The sequence below is a fragment of the Cololabis saira genome, chromosome 18, assembly GCF_033807715.1.
Source record: "Cololabis saira isolate AMF1-May2022 chromosome 18, fColSai1.1, whole genome shotgun sequence".
In the NCBI taxonomy this organism is placed as follows: Eukaryota; Metazoa; Chordata; class Actinopteri; order Beloniformes; family Belonidae; genus Cololabis; species Cololabis saira.
The window spans coordinates 27,623,422-27,649,832 of NC_084604.1; the positions used below are offsets into that span (position 1 = coordinate 27,623,422).

Genomic DNA, 26,411 nt, shown 5'->3' on the forward strand with positions numbered 1-26,411 from the left:
CGTGTATCTGATCCAACCCCCATAGTAATAATTGTACATTTTTATTTGAAATAATTATCACTCCTGCCCTATAATTGTACGTTTTTATTCTGCATTGGATTGTTGGGTTCCAAACGTTTTCACACCTGAAAGCACCTCACATCGGTTTCACCTTCATATACGGAGTTATGGGACTAGCTGTATTTATTTGGATTACAGCGCGTACACACTTCTTGACACTCATGGATGTGTAATACCTCCTCACTTTCCTCAACAAAGAAATGAACAATTCTACTATTTTTGTCATTGATTGATTTTTATGTTTATTTTGTCTTCAGACTTCTGGAGAAATGCTTTAAAAGTATGTTAAACTTTTAGCAAAAAAAATAAGCTCAGCATCTCAACCATCCAGTTGCGTCTTTGGATAAAACATACAAATGTACCGGTATGTACTTGTTCAGCTATTGCTGTCTATTCAATCACACACACATAATGGTGGTATCATACAAAAAGATGTAAAAAAATAAAGCATATTAGCATCAAAAAAAAGGAAACTATGCTTGTTCTGGGAAAAACTACGCAAGCAAAGACATTTACTTAAACAGTATTCACTCTGGATTTTTATTATCAGCAAAAACAACACGCAACATTACAGTTTGGAAACAAGAACGCTTGTGGTTGATGTACAGAAACAAATCTTCAGCTGAAAAACTCAATAGTATAATAAAGATGATAACAGCAGTAGTAATAGTAATAAAGTAATAAAAAAAGAAAGTGTTTCAATGTATGAAATAAGAACTTTCAGGCCAAGAAAATATTTGCCTTAACATGCTACTTTAAAAATTCATGCAACTGTAAAGCTTTCCGGCATGAACGCTTTCAAAATACACCCTACGTGAAAGTCCATAAATTATAAAATTTCAGCTTTTTGACCCTGATTGGTTTCTCAGAAGGAAAAATACTATGCAGTACTTCAAGATTAATCCTTGATCAATCTCGGTTTCTTTATTAGTATTATTATTTTTATTTTTTCCAGTTCAGAGATGGAAAATGTATGATATTTTTAAGAAAATTAAACATTGTTGGCTTGGAAAGTCTTGTCTAACCAGACCAGTTCCAGCTGAAAAGGAAAAAAAAAAAAAAAAAAGACAGAGGATGCTGTTTCAGACACATTTCTTACAAACACATTTCTCTAGCATCAGTCACCAGTGAAAACATCTTTTATTCAACCAGACTCGGGAAAGAACATCAAAAACAGCACCATTTAAAAAATTTCCTGGATTCTCCTCAACGTGACGCGCACGTTGTCTCGACAGAAAATTATCTACAAAGTCATATATTGTAGCCTAGTCAAAAAAAATATTTTTTTTTGTTTGTTTTTTTTTTGTTTTTTTGCTTGGTTATAAGGTTATAATATACTCTTCACCAGTATTTTTGTCTCAGTTGTTAGCATGCAATAACTCTTTTGTGTTACATTAAAATTCAACTTTTACCCTACACGTTCACCTTTTGGTAGCTGATGACATCCAACATACTGTATTGCTGGGTTTAGGTTTACTCTCAGAAATGAATTGGGGCCCAACCCTGAAGCAGATGCATGATTGTACCAGAGCTTACAGGTTTTACAGTGTCCTGGTGCAGAGGAGGTTATTCACAGTTATGAATACCTAAATCCATTCTTCCGCCTGTTAATATGCAATTACAACATATATTCGGCAACCTCAGAAGGTTTTTTTTAAAACACCTTCAAATTCGTTGATGTTTCACAAACCTAAGAACTGCTTTTGAAATGCTGGATCACGCTAATGCCTCTGATAGTTATGACATTTAGGATGCCATACTCCCAATTTTTTTGGCACACCTTTAAATGACAGGACTCAACAGGTCGGGGCGTTGGTGTTTCGGGTTGCCCTCGGGTTCTGACTCCGCCATGTTTGCCTCTAGGCTGTCAACAGTTAAGGCTCACTGCTGAAGGGGGGTAAATCTCCTGAATCCTGAATGTCCTCAAAGGCAACATCAACCACTATTACATGGACCAGTTAAGTGAACTGAAACAAAATCAGGTGGATTTTTGTGCTTGTACCTACATGAAGAAACTCTTATCTCGTCTGATGAAGGATGAAGGATGAAGAAGGGAGGTAAAAGTCCTGACATAATCCATGAAAGGCTGCAAATCATACAGGTCTTTGTAGTCTTACTCAGAGAACTACAATACCCATCATGCCTTGCTGTAGTGGAAAATACACTAGAAGGTTGGATAATAAGTGAAAATATTGACAACGGTGAAGGCTGATTTGCAAAAATGTCCCAAGACTAGATATAATGATGCGGTGTGCTTTTAAATGAGCTCAAAATGAAAAACCGAGTCCCTCACAAATCCCTCACATCTTGTAAGCGTTGGTGCAGTTGGGATAAGGATGGTGGCGTAAACAAAGTGCTGAAAAAAACACATTTAATTAATGAACAATAAATGTCAGCATACAGTACATTTAAAAAAGACATTTGTAACAGCTTCACACCAAAGAAAAAAAGAAAACAATAAAGAAGCACTATGTTGATAACGTGCTCCTGCTAATTTGACACCTACTCTTTTTTTTTCACCATATCTGTTGAGATCTATTGGTGTTTTATTCTGTATGGCTGTTTTTGTTGCAGAATTGGCTTTAAAAACGATGAAATCTAGACTTAAGTGGTATAAAGGTTCTCGCACATTCCAGGCCTTAACATTTCTCCTGTGGCTATTTAAACATATCGTCTGTTTTGCTTAATCACCATTTTTAACAGTCAAAAATTATTATACACCTTGTTATTCTGCGTGACTGCAAGATGAATGACTAGTGCTAGTTTATGGATGTTTTTGTTTTCATGGAACATGTTGCAGACTAATGTTTCAATTATTCCGGATGATGACAGTCCATGTGAGCGAGCGAAGCAGGCGGAGCGGAGATGGCGGAGTTTATGGCTGGTTGATGGTTGACACCGAAGCCATTATAGGCTCTTCTTGGTTGGAGCACTGAGTTTCCTCATTCCCCTTATCCTGCCAAGCAACTCACGCACAAAGTCCTGCAGGGAGAAAATAAAAATAAATTAGGTAGCTACACACAAGCACGTAACACACCTGCAGATCAAGATCAAGATAGTGATCACATTTATTAAATGTTCTTTGGTGCTTTCAGTAGAGACAACGTCATCATTTTAATCTACAACCTTTGATCACTTCCAATTTGTTTGTGCGCACGAAAGCAGGCACATATTTGTTTAAATGCTTTATTGCTATGAAGGGCAGCTGAAATTTACAATACTCAATGTGGACAACACGTTTTTATTGGCCAAAGGTCATTTTTAAAGGAACAGTTACACCTGGTGAGGTAAAGAGCTTTTGTTCTTTACTCCAGAGTCTTATATAAAATTGATTTAAAAAAAAAAAAAACAACCTTCCAAGTGGAAGACATGTTTTATCTTGTTGAAATGGATAAATAAATAATAGACTAAAAGAAGTTATCAAAGCTTGAACATTTCAGTTAGTCAAAAAGGGATAAAAGAGGATATACTGTAGTTAATGGATGGATGGATGGATGGATGGATGGATGGATGGATGGATGGATGGATGCATGGATGGATGGATGGATGGATGGTCATCCAACAAGCAAACGCTGGATTATGAAGTAAAGGAAGTCAGTAGGGAAGAGGGACAAAATGTTTCGTCTAATGGGTTCAAGAGACATCTGCGATAGTGTGACTGTGGTGGGAAATATGCTGGAATATAAACCACCTGAATATTGCGCGCATCTTCTTTAAAGATGCCTTCCCCTCCTTCTTTCCCCTCCATTCCTCTGCTCCTCCTCTCTGATCTGTTCCTGTATTAATCTTTCACAATCTTTCAGCCCCCCGCATTCCTTTCTAGCATCACCTTTCACGCCATCTCTCTCATCATTTATTTTCCAAGTGCAGCTATTTTTAATAGCACTCTCGCTCTTTTATCATTTCTCCGCCATTTCCTTGTTCACATTCACCTTGTCTCAATATTTGCTTCTTTCTTTGATTGTTTATCACCATAAAATGCTGTGTGTACTGTATGTGTCTGTGAACGTGTGTGTGTGAGTGCGTGTGGTAGCAGGTGTTTACGGGTGGCGTGTATCAGCGGCTGTCAGCCTGGCAGCAGCTTTGGATACCAGTGACCTTGCAGTGTTTGTCACAGACCACGCACACATTCACAGATGGCAGATGGGTAGTTTAGACCGTGGCGTAGATGTAATGTGATTGGTTTGTAACACCTTTAATACCAAAATAGCTTAACCCCTACCTCATCAAACTCCCCAGACTCATATCACCTCACTGCACGCACATCCATTCACACACACGGCCTGGATTAAATCTACTCAGGGCCTATTATAAGTTAACAAAAAAAAAACAACATGTGCGTGTGAATTGTAAGTGGCTTCTGGTCTGATTCAGGCCTGTAAAATGAGAAAGTGACTTTTGCTCTTGAGCTCTACGTTTTAAATAATATACGTCAGTGTGGGCATCAAAAATGTCCATCTCCTCATGCGCTGCTAGAGCTGTGTGTGCACTGTCACAGTAAATCACATTCACAGTAAATCTACTCACCTCTGTTGGTTTGTAGCAGTCTATTAATGATACCTGTGCAGAGACAAGAAAAAGCAAAGAGTTGTTCAGGGATAAGATATATTGTAGCACTGTCTCTAAAGCTACCACTCCTGGATTTGAATTTTGGTATAATATGAATTCTACATTTCCTTTTGTTTTGTGCTCGTGGGAAAGTAGCCTTTCCTTTTGTGGAATTAATTAAATGTTATACTCTCAAAGAACGACTTGTAGCATCTTGCTGTGAGAATGTCAGTGAACACACTAGAAGACAGAGATGCTAATTTCTTAGTCGACAGAGGACTTTATACATTTTTAATCAAAACAAAAACAGTCATAAGTATGATTTTAAGGGAAGAGCTTTCCTGCGTCTCACTAAAAACATACTGCGTAGCTTTGAAGGTTTGTTTCAGGCAAGAAAAAAAAGCTAATTACAAACAGCATGATGGAGAATCAGTGGGAATAGGAGAGCAGTAAAATGTTGTGTTAAAAACTACCATGCCTCTCAAATAGGGCTGGGCGATATATCGAGATTTTAATATACATCGATATATTTTCAAACGCGATATGGTACGAGACAATATCGTTTATATCGATTAAAAAAAAAATTATGATTTTGATATAGCTTATTTTGTGACAAATTGACTTGTGTGTTTTATTTGAGATTTGCACAAATGTTTTGTTTTTTGCACAACTGTCAACCTCAGTGGAAAAGTCTGCCTGTTACTGTCTACATTGTATTAATTGCACAGTGTATTTTAATTTAATTGTTATGCAGGAAAGGGATATTAGTTTTATTTTATTCAAGAAGCATTTTTATTCTATATATGCAGGCAGTTTATTTTTATTTCATTTGTTTTATACATTTTGATATTGTGCAGACCTCTGTTAATAAAGGAAACTGTGCGACATTTGGCACGAGGCTTTGTATTAAAACTGACAGTTTTTTTAAGGGTTTGCCTCAGAAAAAAATGAAGCTAACAGAGATGCTATGCTATAATGCTTTGGGGGAAACGCCAAATATGGCACAGAAAAAATATCGATATATATCGAGTATCGCCATTCAGCTAGAGAATATCGAGATAGGACTTTTGGTCCATATCGCCCAGCCCTACTCTCAAATAATGAGACAGCTACATTACATGACTTTATAGTTTGTGGGAATTCAAACGTAAGAAACCAGAAACATGCAAAGTGTAATCATCTTTTCCTTAGCGCTAATGAAGTGAACGTCTGAAAGACCACATTTGAACGCTAAAGCCGGAACATCACAATACTTAACATGAATCAACACATTGGATAAGGTTATGTCATCATGAAGCCAGTATGGGACCTTTTTTTTTTTTCTTTTACAATAATTAACATGAAACTCGATTTTTATGTCTCTGTTTGGAACTTTGAATTCATTTGAAGCTTTTTTTAAAATATATAATTTCAAACCTTTTTGCCCCCTCTGATATATTAGCCTAAAATCCCAGAAGTGACTGGGGTTGCAGAACCTTTTTAAAAACTAAATTACTTATTTAGATTTAATGGTTCATATCCTTTCAAATGTGATAATTTACCGCTTTAGCTTCCAGTAATTTTGTAAATTAAAAGATAAAGTTTCATCAATGGACTGACAGCTACAGCAGTGGCGAGCAGTCATGGATTAATCTGGCATTAACCTTTGCTGCTGAAGACATGTAAACACAACAAGGAACACACACGCAGGGAATATACCTGCAGTTTGCTCGCTCTCTCGTCATCACTGTTGACCTCCAACAAGTCATCAATGTCGATCTCGACCTCTGGCATCTCCTCCTCCTAGAACACACACACACAAAAGCAGGTGAAAAAGAGGAAAGTCACAAAGATGAGGGCAAACAAGGGGAGGAAATAGGAAATTAAAATGGAAAACCAAACAAGAACGTTTGTGCTGGAACTAGCCAAACAAAACACTGCGCCTCTGCATTCCAAGTATCCTGAACAAACATTATATTTGCGTGTTAGGAAGAGGCATCGTATGGAAATGTCATCGTGCTGGGTTGGGCTGTTTTGTTGCTTTCGCTGGTCAGAGGCTGCGTTCAGCTACACGCCACTTCAAAGGTTCCATGTTTCAGGGCTTCATTTAATTTTGCCAAAAAGCTTGAGGAGAGGAAACATGCAGGGAGGGTCAACCTTTCCCTCCCAGCTGCCACATGATGGATCTAACAGATTTTCCCATCTGGGAAGAATATAGCGTAAAGAGCAAGCTCCTTTATTAGAGAGAATTCCCATTATAGACCTGAAAGTAATACTTTTATCTGATTTCTCTAAACTGATGTCAAAATACAAACCAAATCCTCAGAAAAACCCACAATGGCCACTGAAGTAACTTAGCAATGAATAAAGTCATCATTTACTAAAAATAGACTGATGAAAATCAGACTTTTGAATTAAAGTTAAGCTGTTGAAACGGGCCTTTTACAAATTTGTTCATAGCCCTAGAAAAGAAAAAGGAAATGATTTGACAATAGTGACACACTTGTGTGTGAATCAGTCTGACTATTTAAAGGGTTGAAAGTCATGACTGCTGTTTGGTATCAAGGTGCTCACCACACACTGGACATGGACCAGAGAAAGCAAAGGAGATCAGATCTTAAGATTATAACACCACCTCCAAGCAGCTTATTGTTCCTGTGACTACTACTGCAAATTTCAGTCCACAACACTGTGCCCACAACGGGAAAATTGTTGACATATTGAAGAGAGGGATACTACAACTGGTAACCAAATAGCGCAAAACAACCTCCAAACAGATTCGAGGTCCTAGGTCAGGGGTCGGCAACCTAAAATATTGAAAGAGCCATATTGGACCAAAAACACAAAAAACAAATATGTCTGGAGCCGCAAAAAATTAAAAGCCTTGTATAAGCTTTAGAATGAAGGCAAATGGCGAAAGGCGAAATGTCGAGAAAAAAGTCGAAATGTCAAGAAAAAAGTCAAAATGTTGAGGAAAAAAATTGAAATGTCGAGGAAATAGTCACAATTTCGAGAAAAAAGTTGAAATGTCGAGAGAAAAGTCAAAATTTCGAGAAAAAAGTCGAAATGTCAAGATTAATGTTGAAGTACAATTTTGAGAAAAAAGTCGAAATGTTGAGAAATAGGCGAAATGTCGAGAAAAAAGTCAAAATTTCGAGAAAAAAGTCGGAATGTCGAGAAAAAAGTCGAAACGTCGAAAAAAAAGATGGAAAGTCGAGATTAATGTTGAAGTACAATCTCGAGAAAAAAGTCGAAATGTCAAGAAAAAAGTCAAAATTTCGAGAAAAAAGTCGAAATGTTGAGAAAAAAGTTAAAATGTCGAGAAAAAAGTTAAAATGTCGAGATTAAAAAGGAAAGTTAAAAGAAAGAAAAAAAGAGAAAAAGAGGAAAAAAAGAATAAAAAAAAGAAAAAACTAAGAAAAAAAGAAAAGAAAGAAGAAAAAAAGGTTAAACATTCTTGAAAAAGCTCCAGGAGCCACTAGGGCGGTGCTAAAGAGCCGCATGCGGCTCTAGAGCCGCGGGTTGCCGACTCCTGTCCTAGGTCAAGGCAAATCAGTGACAAATCACACATCGGTCACTGTTTGAGCCAAAGTGGATGACGGAGGAGGACTCCTGTTGAAACTAACAGTGGACTGACTTAAAAAAAATAGACTGGAAATTGTCAAAATGCATATGGATAATGACCCCAAACACCCAAAAGTGGCTAAGAACAAAGCATTTGGCTATTCTGAAGTGCCCCTCCATGAATCCTGATCAAAATCCTACTGAAGATCTGAGAAAAAAAGAACTTAAATATGCAGTCTGGAGAAGAAACCCTTCAAACCTGACACATCTGAAGCAGTTTGCTCATCAGGACTGGGCTAAAATACTCGTGCTCATGTTCAGAGCTACAGAAATCACTTGATTGCAATACTTGTCAAACAGTTTTGCAACTATTAAGTTTTATGAGTTAGATTTCTTTTTTTTTATGATTCTCTTGACCTACATTCCAAAAGCTATTTCTGATTTTCATTTAGTCACTTTTCAGTAAATGATTAAACAATACATCTGTCAGTTTCAAGTTACCAGTGACAATTGTGGGTTTCTCTTTCCTAAATAGAAAGGTTCCGAGATATTTCTTCATGTGTATATCAACACAAGGCCAGCTCACAGCCGGCATTTTAAGTATCTAAGTCTTTGAAACGTCCCCCTCAACCCCTTCTCTGAAAAGCCTTCTCAGTCTTCGTTCAAGGGTCTCTCTCTGAAATTATTAACAACTTTGGAAAGCGAGGTGGGAATATGAGGAAAATGTGTCGGAGCAAAACCATCTAGTCATCTATTAGAGGATTTTGTGCTCTGTAGAACCACTGAGCTGAGGATGCAAATGCAGTCTATCAGAGGAAAGGTCAGTTTTTTCTTTTTTGAGCTGAGGAAAAGATGCCAGGGAAAGAGGATAAGGATATATATGCAATAATGTCAAACAATTTGCATAGATTTACTTTTTTTTACATTCATTATGCCACAAATATGCCAAAAATATTGACATTTTGAAAACAAATGCATGCAATTTTATACACCACCAAATAATTTCAAGTAACAATGTTATTGATTTAGTTCCACGAAGGTCTGCAGATGAGTCTGAGTGAGTTTCATGCCCTGAGGCAAGATGAAACCAACTAACGATCCAAACCGGTATGCCGAGAGCGAATCGTTAATCAGGGCTGTTCCTTCCTTAAAAGTCAGATTGCTTTCACCTTCCATCAAAAACCTATGAATCTCTAAACATGTGCACAGTCTAAAATGACAGTCTCTGCCAAGATCACACAGAAAACAGCAGATGATGCGTGTAAACAAAGAGGTGTTCCACTTTCAGACCACAGGCTGCAGGTTTTAACTATTAATAGAAACAATGCAGTGAAATAGAATGAGGTGTGAAGGTTGACGCCTGTCAAGTGAGGGAATTTCACTCACTGAGTCACTTCCTGAGAGGTTTGAGGCCAAAGGACATTGCTGTCTGTCTTTCCGCCCGCCTGGCTGTATATCTGTCCGTCTGAACCATTATTCACTTTGTCTGCTGTGTGTTTGTCCCTGGCCATCCCACTTGTCAGCAGGCAGTCCGTCACCCTCCATCACTGTGACGGGTGACTATAACCAGGGTCTGTGTGTGAAGCATGACTGCAGGCAATTGCCAGCTACTAGGAAATCTTCCCTCACACACACACACACACACACACACACAGATTTTTCCTCGTTCAATCTTGTGCAGAGGAATGCTCTCGATTGACCTGAGTGCAAGCACTTCAGTGTGTTTAAATACACTCCGGGAGATGGCACGAAAGGAAACACACACACATAACATGCAAGTTAACCTAAGGATGTTGTTTTGCTGGAGAAAGACAGTCAGAAATAGTTGAGCTCACAGCTACTACACCCAGGAAATGGTTCTCCACGTCACAAATGACAGCAAACGCCAGAAGACAGAGAGGAGCAGACAGCGACACACAAATGAAACTTCACATCTGCATTTATTCTTCAGTCATAGAAGCAACATTTGATTCAGATGCGGGCTGACTCTTTTTCGCATTTGCATATGCACAGGAGATATATAACACTGAGGATGCTGTGTGTAAAAGCGATAACAAGAAGCAGTGTTTGCTGCAATGAAAACAACTTTGTGAAGCTCGTGTGTGTGTGTGTGTGTGTGTGTGTGTGTGTGTGTGTGTGTGTGTGTGTGTGTGTGTGTGTGTGTGTGTGTGTGTGTGTGTGTGTGTGTGTGTGTGTGCACGCGAGCCAGCAAGCAAAGCTGTGAGCTGCAAGGCAAAACAGAGCGAGAGCTGCCAGCCTGTGTGTTTGCTGTGCATGCAGACCGTGGAGAGTGCATGTGTGTTTTCATTGACGGCACAGCAGCCAGCCGCACACTCAGTCTGCTTCATCTGGGATGAGGTGAATCAAAGCCAACGCAAGCGGCCCGACCCTATGACTCAACACCAGCTCTACTCAGACTCTGTTCAAACACTCTACATGAACAAAGAGTCAGGCCAAGTGATTCACAATCATTTATATCCACAGCCGTATTATACGAAGTAGAAAAAACCAGAGCAGTAGCTAGTACTTTCTGACGAGATAATTACATGGATACTAATCATAATTGCTTTGAATAAAATCCTTGTCGTATGTTGTTTCACCTCAGAACCCACGTGCTTTGAGAGAGATATAAGACAAGACAAACCACGGCGGGTAGAAAGCCGACGCTGTCTCTAGTTTCGACCCATCATGTCATTCTAATTCTGTCAAACCAAAAAGATGGGGGAAAAAAAAACACCAGGGATCTGTAGGAGGCCAGAAGCAATAACAAAATGCATTACATAACCTTGATGGATATTCACATAAAAACAGTAACTTGTAGTTCATCATATTTAAAAATAAAACTGTTTACAGGGCTGTCATTTCATAATCTACATAAAAATGATTCATCTGTAGTTGTTCATCCAGGTGAAAGGCTTTCTTCACATCCGTCATTAACATATGTGTCTTGAGTGATGTACAGCTGTAAGTTTGACATGGGGACTTGATTAAAAAAAAGTGGGCCTAAAGACACTTAATTTGTGCATAATTTTGCTTCATGGGCTTACTTCGGGTTTTATGAACTTACTATAAAGCACATATGACATAAACCTTGATAAAAGAGGCACACTGAGTAAACACTGCCTCGCAAAACTTGGGCAATATAACTAATATGATGAACCACTTGAGCTGTTTTCACAGTCACGTAACATGTGCAACCTCAAGAGGCCCAGCAGCCAGCCTGACTAATAAACCTTGAATTAACAAGAATCTATCAACTTGGAAAAAGGAAATGAATCACCAAAGTGGAAGCTTTCATAGTTAAACATCTAGAGACTCATTCCATCAAGGAGATGATCAGGTTTCGCCAGCAGGACCAGGTAGGACGGTATGGTTTTTATGGTGATTTGAAGATGAAAGACAATGGTATGCATCTTTAGATCAGTCAAACTGTTAAAAAAGTCAATAGTAATAGATTCAAATAGTGATGCCTGTAAAGATCACATCTAACTAGGAAGTAGGGCTGGGCGATATGGACCAAAAGTCATATCTCGATATTTTCTAGCTGAATGGCGATACTCGATATATATCGATATTCTTTCTGTGCCATAATTGGGGTTTCCCCCAAAGCATTATAGCATAGCATCTCTGTTAGCTTCAGTTTTTCTGAGGCAAACCCTTAAAAAATAATACAAAACCTCGTGCCAAATGTCACACAGGTACCTTTATTAACAGAGGTCTGCACAATATCAAAATGTATAAAACAAATGAAATAAAAATAAACTGCCTGCATATATAGAATAAAAATGCTTCTTGAATAAAACAAAAACAAATATCCCTTTCCTGCATAACAATTACATTAAAATACCCTGTGCAATTAATACAATGTAGACAGTAACAGGCAGACTTTTCCACTGAGGTTGACAGTTGTGCAAATAACAAAACATTTGTGCAAATGTCAAATAAAACATTCAAGTCAATTTGTCACAAAATAAGCTATATCAAAATCATTAAAAAAAAAATCTTTTTTTTTTTTAAATAATCGATATAAACGATATTGTCTCATACCATATATCGTTTGAAAATATATCGATATATATTAAAATCTCGATATATCGCCCAGCCCTACTAGGAAGCATGAAAAGATGAGAGTAAAATGGAGGAGAGAAAATGCAGAACGTAAGTGAAAAATAAAGCTGTAATCAGAATACAAAACAGGAACACTCAAAACACAGTGCGATGGGGATCGCACTGATAAGTGGGTCATTGTGATGATGATGCAGAAGCAAGGGAAGAGGAGGGTTGCGCAACACTAAAACCTCACAGCTCAGCGTTCTTCATCTCTACTCTGTGACTCTCCTCTGTCACATCAAAGTGATGAGAAGCTCTAGGTGGGATGATTTTCATCCTCTGAGACCAGATTATTCTTAGATGGGGGGAGTAAGACTACAGCACGGTAAAGAATATGCAGTAAGGTGAAGCTGAAAAGGGAAAGGGGTGCTTGTGGGTCGAGAGGAGCAAGAAAACAAAAATCAAAAGAATGGGGGAGAAGAGGAAGACGACTTCATAGATGGATCTGTGAGAGATCTTGTCAGGGTTTTCTCAAGATTTACATGTCTTACAAAAGACAAAGCATCTGAAAGCCAAATATACTTGAAAGAGTTATGGATACAAAACTGTCCCCCCCTTCATCCCATCTTCCTGCACCTCCCCGGTGCCTTCCAGCGCTGTAGTTTGCTGAAAGCGTGCAGCACAAATGATGTGACTTTACTGGAGCTGCAGCAGAAGCTCTTTCCCACGCTGATTCAGCTGTACTCCAGAGGACACCGTATCAAAGAGGAGAACGGGTAGAAAAAGGAAGGCTGGAGGGTAAAATTAAGCCTCAAAGGGAAGTTTTAGTTAAAAATAACAAAGATTAGCATCACAATGAGTCCCCAAAATTCAGCATGCATAACGTCTTTATCATTCTCTCTGCATTGCCGCTACTCTGATGTCTTTTTCTTTAATCATATACGCCTTGCTTTGACTTTTTGGCCCACATGAACCTCGAATAGAAGCTTCCATCCTTTTGTCAGTTATTATTGTCACTGTCTGCAATCAAATGGTACAATTGTAAATATAATGTTTTGCATACTGTAAAGGTTGTATTATAGTTACCTTGCAAGACTTGCAGAGCGAAGGCTTTGTGCAGATAGCAAGTGTAGATCCTGCACATCTGTAAATCCACGCACCCTCAACTTCTAACACTACAGAAACTGCTGCTGACACATCAATGCTATTGCTATTGCAAAACACCATGAATAAATTCCTTTTGATTTGGATAAAATCTGGATTTTTAAACCCAAGAGCTAGTCATTACAACAAAATGCCAAGCGTAAAAATGCCAGGATCTGATTCACATCTTTATTTCACAGTTCTGCGATTCAGGAACAAAGGGTTTATTTTACTGTATTTACCAGCCAGACAGTTCATCCCTGCGGCTAATGTATCGACAGCTGGGGCCCATTCGAACCTTTGCCCTCTGTGGAAGGCAAACGCTTTCAGACTGAGCTTACACACATCAATACCTGCAGGGTCAGAAGCAGCCAGACGGCTAGAAAGCAGGATAACCAACTAGTACGGGTATTACTGAGCTTATCTTATGCCACCTACATAGAAAGGAAAATTACAACATTATGAGATGAAATGACAACTTAAATTGGTTTTGTCGGTTTCCTTAGCATCTTTTCACTTTCTGTTTTCAGAGCTATCATTATTATTATTATTATTATCATTATTATTGCTATTATTATTACTATTATTATTATTATTATTATCGTCATTATTGTTATTATTATTATTATTACTATTATTATTATTTTGTATAGACTTATGATACTTCATTTGTTCTTTTTGTATATTCTATTCTGTTAAAAGGCAAGATAAGCTTTATGCTTCAAGCTCAGACCTTTTTCGTCACAATGTTGACCAGGGAAAAACCTTTGTTATCTTGTTTGTTGATTTTTATGTTTGTGATTGACCGAAATAAATATTAACTAACTAAATATTAACTAACTAACTAACAACAAAGTCCTACCAAAGACTAAAAAGAACATCAGCACAGTTAACAGAACACAATCATACAATCAGAAATGACGCATAAAAATTTACTTCAAACTTAAGCTAAAGCAGTTTCTCATTGCCTTCCATTACATCAGTATTTCTAATGATAAACTTAGAAGAGTTCCTATTTGAAACTTAATACTCTTACCTGTAGCTAACTGAAATGCCAAAACCTAACATCAGAAAACTTTCCTCATATAAGCAACGTTTACTGAGAGATGAAGTCAGGGCTTCAGCGGTGTGCAACCGAGGGATTATGAAGCGGTTATGAACATCTGGCCGGATGTTACGTGTGCAGCATGGTTTGCCAGTTTATTAAACGACTGGCAATAGAATCATCTGTCTGTGACATATATAAGTATCTGAGACGTAATAATGTTAGTCATCAGTCATCTAACTATAAATCTGAGAATTCAGGTTCGGCACCGGGTTATTGAGTGTGATTTGTTTCCAAAATACCTTTCATGGAAGTTTTGTGTCAACGGAGCAAGCTGGAGGTGGGTGTGGTGAAGTGAACTGGTCACTCCACCCCCTAAAACCATCGGCTAAGAATAGTTATACGACATTGGCTATCGGTTGTAAAAATACTCTAATCGTCATGTGGCTGTAAATGCACTTCAATAAAATCCATCGCTTTGCTCAAAATGCGTTACTTTGCACATGCATAGATGACAACACGGCCCACGCATAAACACACCCATCTGACTTTGAGAGTCAAAACAACTCCTTCCGTCACCTCCCTCTCTCTTTCTTCCTCTCCGGAGGAATGATGACAGTGTTTTGTATCTTCTTGCAGCTCCGACCAGAAAGAGTGAGTCAGTGTTTGTACACTGGCAGCTCATAAACCGCTTCGGCCTGATGACAATGAATCCAGTGATTAACTGGATCTTCATGGGATGGGAGGGGATGTCATGGGAAGACAAGAAAGTTAGTGTGCAACTGTGAAAAGTCAACTACACCTCCTCCTTTCAGGCTCTGATAGGCTCTCGTTTTCAGGGATGTCGGTTGCATGCTTTGCAGCTGATTCCAGCCATTAGACTTAGTTGTTGCATCAGTTCTGAACATTTTTTTGTTTTTCATTTGGCTGATGTTGACCAACATCCGCCAGTCATGATATTTCCTGTGCGGATATGAAAACTGGAATTGAACAACACTTAAGAGAAATGTCTTCCAGGTCGCCTGCATACCTAAAATTGTTCACGTACCCTTGTGTAAATCCCGCAGGGAGAGAAGATGGAAGAGGGTAGAAAAGTGGAACGTCAAATGTCCAAGTGACTCAGGAGTTTAGAGAAGAGAAGGAGTGCAGATAATGTGACGGCAGGATGGGAATCGTAGAAAGAACACGCTGAAACCTTTGTCCTTGGGTTTTACTGTTGAAATTGACACCGTCTGTTCTGCTGGTGCGTTTAAGACTTTCTCAGCAGCTGGTGGACTTGTGCTCACAGAGAGGCTCACTTGTCAACACCTCTGATTCGTTCGGGCAACAGATGCACGCGTCTGCAGGTGCTATATGAAATGTGTCGACGTGATCTCTGACACAAGCGGTACGCAACGACCTATTTTGGTCCGTGCGATTTAAAAGGCAGCTGAGTGGCGTGCCTGCCTTCCCAGGCCCAGATAAACACGCCGGTGACCTTTCTCGCCGGATCCATAAACACATCAGGGTCGCTTGTTAAAACTACATGACTGTCTTAATCTTCCGATGGGTGGATCTGTCAGTCGGGCTGGTATAATTGGATCCCCTTTTGCTCTTGTTTGACAGTGCAGATGCACAGTGTATCCAGTGACTTCCATGGCGGAATAATACTACTGTCTTTGGGGGGTCGATGTGTTTAGCCCGGCATGCTATTGAACGTTCCTAATGACTTGGCTTGAATTGCATCCTTCTGGAGCTGAAGGGAGCCTGCATTGGCAGATGGTTGGTCATATTTCCCAGCAAGAAGCACATGAATGGCAAGGAAGAGGAAAATGTTATTGACAACGTCACATGAGAAGCAGAAGAGAGAGAGAGGTAATGATAGACACAGAGACATAGTTCCTTTCAAAGGAGAAGTCAGTGTTGATACGAGCTAGGAGAGAACCCGGCAACAAAACCCAGATTCCTCTGTTCACTAGGAATCCACACAAACGAATGATGCCCTAAAGGTCCTCCTACACAAAACAGTATGGAAATGAACCAGCCTATCGTATTGTTGCAATGATTATCAGGGAGAAAGAGAGCAGCAGACCGATGAATTTGTTACATCGCTGCGTTTCCTTTGCTCTATTTCCACTAAATATGTACAGTGACCTGTAAGCGCGTTTATGGAGAGCCCCCTCAACCGCCCGCTGCTCTGGGTCTGCCAAAGGCCAGGCCAATACCATCAACCTAAAAAGGCCTGTTTATCTTCACACACACTCAGACACTGAGGGCCCGAGGGGCCTGAGGGCAAAGCACTGTGCACCAGCAGCGTCTGTGATTGTGCACATGAATACCCTTCTTTAGTGGGCCCTTGATTTAAGCCACACAAAAAGTGGGGCATTATTGTGTTTCTTTCCCCTCATTCTGCAGCACTACAGCGTGCATATGACACTAGTATGTATGTACTGTACGCTTTATGACTTTCAAATTGAGGCCTCAACAAGCCTCATGGATTACTCTCAGTAAGACACTTGTCAGCCGGTCGACACATTCTGCCTTTTAATAATGACTTAACCTCAGCAATAACACGCTCTCTGTCACGGTCTAACTCTGTCCGTCAAAGTAGGGAGGGAGAGCGTTAGTGACTATTGAACATGAACAGGAAAAACAAGTCTGAATATTTGCTAACATATATTTAAGTCCAATTTTTAATTTTAGATAAACAGAGAGAGAAAAATAATCCAGACACGTCTATGGTGCACAAGCATTACATATTGTTGCGTTACTTTCTCTTTAAGTGAGTCGTCCTCACTGCTCTCTGGTTTCTCTCCTCTATTTTTTTCCTCTCCTTTAGTACAAAATGAAAATAGGCAACTTGTCACAGAAGAGTAGAATCAATCTCTGAAAGAGCTCACCTTTTGTTATCCAATCAGGCAAAGAGGAAGTGAGATGGTGAAAGATGCCAAGTAGAAAATAAGTATTTAAAGTGGAATACAACAGACTTTCTTGTTTGGTGTGGGTAAAAAAAATAAATAAATAAAACTGTGACTTAACCAAACTTTCATTGTTGTTGTCGGCATATGAGAACTAAATAAACTTTTGTTTCTAACCAACAAGTCAAAACATAAGGTACTAAAGCACAAATCCAAAGGCGCAACTCACGGAGAGATGAAGAATGGGACTGACTTGAGAGGAAATGACAGGGCGAAGAGACAAGGATGTGGTGAACAACTGAAGCAGTCAATGTTTATATACTGTAAATAGAGGGAGGTCGTCACAAACAAGTAACAGATGAAAGGAAAAGAGCCCATGTGTGAAACAAGGACAGGATGTAAAAGTAAATGAAACATAGAAGGGATGGCGTATAAGCTCAACAGTAAACTATGGAGTAAAGTTAACCACGGTGCAGAAGATACAGTATACCAATAAGGAAACGAAAAAAGCAAAACATGATGATACGAAGGACAGGTTCCCTAAAACACACATGTAACATAAGACAACCCACGGATGATTACACAAGGAACGAAACCATGATGTGAACTATAACAGAAACTACAAAGTTTGAAAAGTGTCACTAGAATCTTGAATGCAATTTTAACATTTCCGCCAACTTTAAAATTTAATTGCATCAAACACGGGCAGGGCAGCACACAGGGCAGCTGTGGCTACAAATGTGGCTTACCACCACCAGAGAGAATGTGTATGAATGAATAATATTTCTGTAAAGCGCTCTGGGTGCCTAGAAGGGCGCTATATAAATCCAAGTCATTATTATTATTATAAATTACAAATAAGAAAATAAATGTGTATATGTATATATATATATATATATATATATATATATATATATATATATATATATATATGGGTAACACTGATTGGTGGTAAAGACTCAACAAAGTCTGGGAGGTTATGTTGAGTCTTATTCCTGAAATACTGAATCATAATTACATCTCATATTTTGGGCTAGAACGTAACATTTCTTGCAGTCTTTCCAAAATCTTGTTGACATTGTGTTTGCAGCTGACAACGGATCGAGGAGTTTCTTTGTTTTATTTTGTTTTTCAACAACAAAAACTCCACTAATAGCATTGAACTGCAGCTGTTGCATGGACAACATACACTAAAAAAACCTCTTAGTACTTAAGTACACCTTCTTGACTGTTTGCAGACATGAATATGTCTAAGAGCAAGGCAGTATAGCATTGGAATATTTAGACACGGGTGATTTAAGAAACCACATACTGGATCAAACTGTTTTTTCCCAAATGTAAAACAGATTATGCAAACAACTGCACAATCTGCGTGAATGTGAAAAGTATGCATGGTGTGCTACTGACCAGTTCACCTAACAGTTGGGACACACAACAAACCAGATCCAGATGAAGCTCAGGGGTCTGGGAGCTTCATAGGAACTAACAGATCAACCATGTATTTTGGTCCAAGACCATCCAGGTCTTTGTAGACCAGCAGTAAGATTTTAAACTCTATCCTTTGACTCACTGGAAGCCAGTGTAGTGATTTCATGACCGGTGTAATATGGTCCAGTTTCCTGGTGTTTGTAAGGACTCTGGCGGCAGTGTTCTGGATCAGCTGCAGTTGCCTGATAGATTTCTTGTTAAGGCCTGTAAAGATGCCATTGCAATAATCCAACCTACTGAAAATGAATGCATGAATACGTTTTTCCATGTCTTGTTTAGACAGAATCCCCTTAACTCTAGCAATGTTTTTTAGGTGGTAATAGGCAGATTTAGTGATAAACTTTAGATGGCTGTTGAAGTTCAGGTCTGAGTCAATAATTACACCAAGATTTCTGGCTTGATTTGTAGCTGTCAATGACATGGAGCCAAGGTGAGCGCTGATATTTTCCCTTTCATTTTTAGGGCCAAAAATGATCACCTCTGTCTTTTCTGCATTTAGCTGGAGAAAATTCTGGCACATCCACTCATTGATTTGATGAATACAGTTACTCAATGAGTAGTACAAAACTACCACCACACTAGTGCACTCAGAGTTCAGAGGGCCGACCTGCAGATGCAATTACAGCTTGTGTCAGCACAAAGTCATTTTGGTATAACAGGTTTGACTGCACCTTTAAAATGTGTATTTATTGCTTTATCACTTTTTAAACCTCTTAAAATTATGTCATATATCCAGTTCTCAGCAGTTTTCTGAAAACTTATTCATTTTTAGCTTTTGAAAGTATGTAAAATTATATTATCTGCCCTTCTTGAATAAAAAGATTGTACCTTGTTTATTCCTGGCATTTAAAAGATTTGCTTAAAATAGGTGATTTATTATTTCACCACCTTTCTATTCAGCCTTCACACTCTAATTTATATTAATTAAACATAACAGATATAATATTATAATTAGTTTTGTTTCTAGTGGACTTTCTTTTAGCATCTCTGCTCTGTGTAAATCACAAATACATTATCTTTTTTGAAAATGGAAAAACAAAACCAATTACCTGAGTTAACCATTCCTTAATTCATCACTGTCCTGCTTTACCACACAACCATCTCCATCTCACACCTCTGTGATGCACTCTGCTTTAGTATTAGGTTTTCCTCTGAAACTGATACAGAAACTGACCTTTAAGCCAAACCACCACGGTCAGATCATCAACCTCTCCTGCCCCATCACACACACGCACACGCACACGCACACGCACACGCACACGCACACGCACACGCACACGCACACACACACAAATCACACCTCTGTGTCCATCTTTGGTTTCAGCATGGAGGTATGATCAGACACAAAGGGGATATGACTTCCTGTTTGCAGTCCTGAGAGCAAATATCATCAGTAAACCAAAAAAAAAAAACCAAACCTGCTCAAACACCGACTTCCTCTATTCATTCACAAGTAAAAAAAAAAAGGGAGATAAGTGAGGAAAACGTCTTTTGCAATGCACTGAAATGAAAATGTGTCAAAACAATTTCCTTTTATAACCTGCTTTCTCTGAAGCCTTGCCAGACACCAGTCTAGAACCTGTGCTAATTCCAGCATCCAGCACACTATCAGACTGGCGAGAGAGCCAAGGGACTTTCATGTGATATTATCCCATTTGCATTGTGAGAGACATATTGTCAGGAGGTGTCCTGCTGCTGGGGCAGTTTATACTTAAAATCTGGGCTGTGGAGACATAATCCTCAAAATTAACTCAAGCAAAAAGGACTTCATGGTACAAAAACAAAATAAACACTCACCGGCCACGTTATTAGGTAAACCTGTCCAACTCCTTGTTAACGCAAATTTCTAATCTGCCAATCACATGGCAGCAACTCAATGCATTTAGGTATGTAGACATGGTCAAGACAATCTGCTGCAGTTCAAACTGAGCATCAGAATGGGGAAGAAAGGTGGTTTAAGTAACTTTGAAAGTGGCATGGTTGTTGGTGCCAGACGGCTTGGTCTGAGTATTTCAGAAACTGCTGATCTACAGTGATTTTTACACACAACCATCTCTAGGGTTTACACAGAATGGTCCGAAAAAAAGAAAATATCCAGTGATCTGCAATTCTGTGGGCGCAGATGCCTTGTTGGTGCCAGAGGTCAGGGGAGAATGGCCAGACTGGTTCCAGCTCATAGAAAGGCAACAGTAACTCAAATAACCACTCGTTACAACCGAGGTATGCAGAAGAGCATCTCTGAATCTGCAGAAGACCACACCGGGTGCCACTCCTGTCAGCTTAGAACAGGAAACTAAGGATAGAATTGCACAGGCTCACCAAAACAGAAGATCGGAAAAACGTTACCTGGTCTGATGAGTCTCGATTTCTGCTGAAACATTCGGATGGTAGGGTCAGAATTTGGCATCAACAACATGAAAGCATGGATCCATTCTGCCTTGTATCAACGGTTTAGGATGGTGGTGGTGGTGTAATGCTGTGGGTAGGGCTGGGCGATTTTGGACAAAAATAAAATCCCGTTTTTTTTCTCTGAAAACCCGATTTTCGATTTCGATTTTTTTGGTAAAACTACAAAATACAATGGAATAAATTATTTCAAATATTTTATCTTTATTTTTAAAGAAAAATAGCAAACCCTATTGGGAATGAAGTGCAATTGAAAGATACTGTAAATCCTCCTTGAGTTTAGTAAAGTGACAACATTTACAATTTTCTTGACCAAACAAAGATGACTAGACGAGCTCTGTCTGTAATGCAGCCAGCTGCAAAAAAGGAAAATCGATTTTCCGATTTTCCTTTTTTTAACATCGTCTTGATTAATAAATCCGATTTAGATTTAAAATCGATTAATCGCACAACCCTAGCTGTGGGGGATATTTTCCTGGCACACTTAGGCCCATTAGTTGAGCATCGTGTCAACGTCACAGCCTACCTGAGTATTGTTGCTGACCATGTCCATCCCTTTATGACCAGAGTGTACCGTCTTCTGATGGCTACTTCCAGCAGGATGCGAACCATGTCATAAATCACCTCAGACTGGTTTCTTGAACATGACAATGAGTTCACTACTCAAACGGCCTCCACAGACAAAAGATCTCAATCTAATAGAGCACCTTTAGGATGTGGTGGAACGGGAGATTCGCATCATAGAACCGACAAATCTGCAGCAACTGTGTGATGCTATCATGTCAATATAGACCAAACTCTCCGAGAAATGTTTCCAGTATCTTGTTGAATTTATGCCATGAAGGATTGAGGCAGTTCTGAAGGCAAAAGGGGGTCCAACCCGGTACTACCAAGCTGTACCTAATAAATTGGCCTGCGAGTGCATAATGGCTTTATATATACTGTATGTATGTATGTATGTATGTATGTATGTATGTATGTATGTATGTATGTATGTATGTATGTATGTATGTATGTATGTATGTATGTATGTATGTATGTATAATATAATATATTATATTATATTATATTATATTATATACATTATAGTATTAATATATAATATAATTATTATTATTTATTTTTTTAATGAACAACTTTCACTGGAAGAGAAGCTAATTATGACTGTCTGAGAATAATGCAAAAAAAATCCCTTTTACTATGGAGAAGGACTACATTTGGACATGAAAATTGACTCTGTGTGCATGCAGAGTCAATTTGCTTCCAGTGGGAGAGAAATATTTGCATTACAGTGCTTTGTCAGAAGAAGAGCAAACTACAGAGGCTGCAGCCACTTTGCAGCCACTGCTTTGATACTGACACTCTGTCCTGCTGTGATTTGTGCAGGTGTTTCCCTGCTGCACAGTCAGAGATGCTGCATGAATAATTTACCTACGACCCTCCTGCTTCATGGTGAAATAAAGCAGGTGGTGCTGATTCTCATGGACAGGCAGGTACATATGCACTTGTGACTTGAAGCGTGTGAGGGGACAGCCAGCCGTACGCTGAATGGCTGCTGCCTGTGCTCTAGATGTGTGGTCGTGAAGAAGACCCTCAGCTACAAGGAGGGGGTTCACAGACGGAGGAGGCGATTGGCTGATGAGAAGAGTCACAGCATCAGCACATCCCTTAACCCACTGCCCTTCTTTCCTCTTCTCCATGCAGCCCCCTCCCCCCACTTGGCTCTGCATGGCAGCAGATTGTATGGAGCCCTGAACGCACTCGCATACTGTATATTCACATGCACACTCACACATTAATAACAGAATCGCTCTCTTTCTGGACCCCCATCTCGCTCTCTCTCTCTCTCCATCCACACGCACACTCATTCTGCCTCTCTCTGCATGCTGAAGGAGGCCGCGCGTGCACATGATAGCGCACAGTAATTGGGCTGCCAATTACGCAAGGTGACAGATGCATCAAAGACTATTACAAATGGTTGAAAATGTCAGATATTTGCTACAGAGACGCTGCAAGAATTGATTAGCTCACACGCTGGGTCTCTGCACGCCGCTTTGTATTTATTTATTGTTTTGCTTTCGAGGATTATTCCTTGTTGTAATAAGCTTATTTTGCAGAATACAGTTTTTCGATTGTAAACAAACAGAAAATGATCATGGGCAATGTAACACGGCAAGCTTTGCAGAAGAAAAAAAAACATGGCGAGTGGTGCGTAAAAGGAGCCACCGCGCGTTATACCTGGCACTTTTCTACCTCACAACCAGATCAAACCATCCATCTATCATAGACTCCGCGACAGAAAACGGTATAACAGAATTCTTAATCCCAGAAAAGAGCCACAATGTTACACCAGAGTATGTCGCCTGATCCTTGGATACCCCCCCCCCCCCAAAAAAAAAAAAACCCTAACCCCCAAACCAGCATTACTGTTGTGTAGGACAAAGAGACTATACCACCTCTTCAAATTAAAACCTTAAAGTCTGCTCTAAATATGGATATATTTTATGTAGATCATTTTCTTTCAAAGTGATTGGTTTTTATCAATTAACAGATCAGTCTTTCATCATCCGGCTGACTCGTATGATGCACTCGCAACTGCAAAGAGCAAGGAATCAGTGATGTGATGAGGGCCATAATTTGAGATGTGACCCACAAAAATTGACTATAAAACGAATTTGCATTGAATAGCAGTCGTTTTCCATCACTGCGCCTCAGTCATTCCTCGTCTCCATGTGGTCTTGAAGGGTTTTGGTGCCAAGGGCGCACCAAGAACAACCCGCGAGTGACTTCTTCTCCCATACAGACTCACCTCGCAGTCGTACAGGTCGCTGAGCTGCTCGATGATCCACTCCTCCAGGACCAGTCTTTTCCGCAGCTCTTTCCTGTCGTACTTGACCGTCACCTTGCCCTGCCTCTTCTGGACCGGGTCGTCCCCGGTGATGGGGCCGGACCCCACGCAGCCCACTCCGGGCGCAGCCTGGAAGAAGACGCGGCTGGCGGCGGTGGCCAGAGGCGCACTGGTCTCGGTGCTGGCGGCCGACATGGCGGGATGAGAGGGCTCCTTATTAAATAAATGTGTGAATGAAAAGGGGGTGACTGCGGTGCCGGGTGAGACTGCGTGCTGCGCAGCTGACAGGAGAATGTGAGGAGCTTTTTATCAGTTGCTATTTAAAGCGCAGCGCCGGAGACGACCAGAAGGCGGAGCGAGCGCTGCAAGAAACGCGAGCAATTGGTTCGTGTCCTGTGTTGAAATTAAAAATCATTAGCAAATAAAGGATGCAGAGGATTAAAAGACCCCAGAGTTCAATTTTGCCCTGATACGACTCTGAAATGTGCCAAAACCATAACAAGCATGTTTTACAGAATGGAGATCTAAATGCGGGTTTAGACATTTTTTGCAGCGTGCCAGTCTATTTCCCTCAATGATACTTGCATGTGCTCTCATTAAAAAAAAGGTGCAACTGTGTTTCAGGAAAAGGACTTTCCTAGTTTTATTCACAGGGTGTGACATGTTTATTTAATTAAATTAATTCATGTACGACTGCTTGAAGTAGTACATGATTATTATATGATATTATATGCATCACCACCACCGAAAGATTTTAAAACCCAGTCAAACATTTCTCTGACTTAATAAAAATCTTTTGCACCACCTGCTGGCACTAAACCAAACAAAAGTAGCCCGTAGTAAATGCCTAAAGATTATGCATCTTTATGCACCCTTTGGCACTTTTTAGCCTGTGCAATCTGGAAAAATCGTTAGAAAATGTTTGATTGGACAAGTTTACACTGATCAATCATAAAATGGACAGCACTGACAGGACAAGTGAGTAACACTTGAATTAAAGAAGAAAAGAGAAAGTATAATCTTCTATATATACATGATCCATCTCAGCATGGCAACAGGACTCCCCTACGTTGTAGTTTTTCCCAATAAAACATCAGTAAAATAAAAACTACTTAAGAAGGGCTTCGATTACACAACAATGTGTCAGAAGCATTCATTCAACTTCCAAACTTCCAATTTCATGGCATCTATGAAAGAAAGCTACAAAGATTCCCCCTCCGCAACTCACAGAGATCAAAAGATCTATTGCTAATGTGCCAATACCAGATGGTCCAGGAAGCCATCGACTGGTTAGAGCTCTTTTGATGGCGTGAAGATGACTTTCAAATAAGGCAGGTGGTCACGATATCATGGCTGATTAGTGTATATTAGTGAAGTGAGTCTGATTTATTTTTTAAATTGGCCATATTTCCAGAAATTTGGACCTAAACCCTCCAAATCTGTGCTCCTGAAATCCCAACTGTGTCCTTTGATGACGATCATATCTACTTCCCTGTGGAAACACTGGTCACTTTAATAGGTAAACCTTGCTAGTACCAGGTTGGGCCCCTTTTTGCCTTCAGAGCTGCCTTCATTCTTTTTGGCATAGATTCAAGAAGGCGTTGGAAACATTTTGTCAGAGGTTTGGTCCATATGTGGTGAGCCTGGCAGAGCTCTGAGATCCTCCAACCAACATTTGTTGGAAGTGCCCCAGGTCAAAGCAGAAGCACTGGGGTGACCGATAGGGTTGCCACCTTTCAGTAATAGAAATAAGGGACGCCCCGATTTCAGCAGCGCAGGCGCCAAAAAAAGGGACATCCCGAAAACCTCTAAACTCCATAGAAATGTATTTATTTCACATGAAAAAACAAAATGCTTTGATTTAAAGTTTAAGGTGCTTTAATTGCATTGAACTTGCATGACTGTACAGACAGCCAACCATAATAGCAACTGAAATATCCTCCTATGCTACGTATGTCCACATCAGCCAGGATGTATAATATAGCTACAGGTGAAGGTCGGAAAATTAGAATATGGTGTAAAAGTTCATTTATTTCAATAATTCAACTCTGACCTGGGCCTTTTTAAATCTAAACTCAAAAGGTATTTATTCAGGGTGGCTTTTAATACCCAGTAGTGTGGCGACACTTTTTTATACTTTGGTCTTGATGTTTTATATGTTCGTTTTATTCTTGTTTTATTTTGCAGATTGTATGTTTATTATGTAAAGCACTTTGGTTCACCTGTAAGGTGCTATATAAATAAAGTACATTTACAAAGTACATTTACATATTGACATGATAGCATCACACAGTTGCTGCAGATTGTTGGTTGCAGATCTATTATGTGAATCTCTTGTTCAACCACATCCCAAATATGCTCTTTTGGATTAAAATGTGGTGAC

At 39.6% G+C, this 26,411-nt stretch overlaps 1 protein-coding gene across 1 annotated transcript; it reads right to left on the reverse strand.

The window, feature by feature from the left end:
• Nucleotides 1–571: 571 nt before the first annotated feature.
• Nucleotides 572–24,325, reverse strand: ppp1r14c (protein phosphatase 1, regulatory (inhibitor) subunit 14C). The gene is made up of 4 exons (XM_061746818.1): nt 23,990–24,325; nt 6,307–6,390; nt 4,588–4,620; nt 572–3,042 (listed from the first exon to the last, which is right to left on the reverse strand). Exons 1-4 carry the CDS (start codon nt 24,221–24,223, stop codon nt 2,968–2,970), a joined length of 426 nt encoding a protein of 141 aa, XP_061602802.1. The 5' UTR covers nt 24,224–24,325; the 3' UTR covers nt 572–2,967.
• Between the last annotated feature and the right edge of the window lie 2,086 nt (nt 24,326–26,411).

Bases quoted from the DNA above. Each gene is read 5' to 3' on its own strand.
- ppp1r14c (XM_061746818.1), bottom strand. From the start codon at position 24,223: ATGTCGGCCGCCAGCACCGAGACCAGTGCGCCTCTGGCCACCGCCGCC. The intron at 4,621-6,306 runs GTATATTCCCTG...GTCTCTGCACAG, and splicing joins AGAGAGCGAGCAAACTGCAG to GTATCATTAATAGACTGCTA. The intron at 3,043-4,587 runs GTGAGTAGATTT...TTCTCCCTGCAG, and splicing joins ACTGCTACAAACCAACAGAG to GACTTTGTGCGTGAGTTGCT.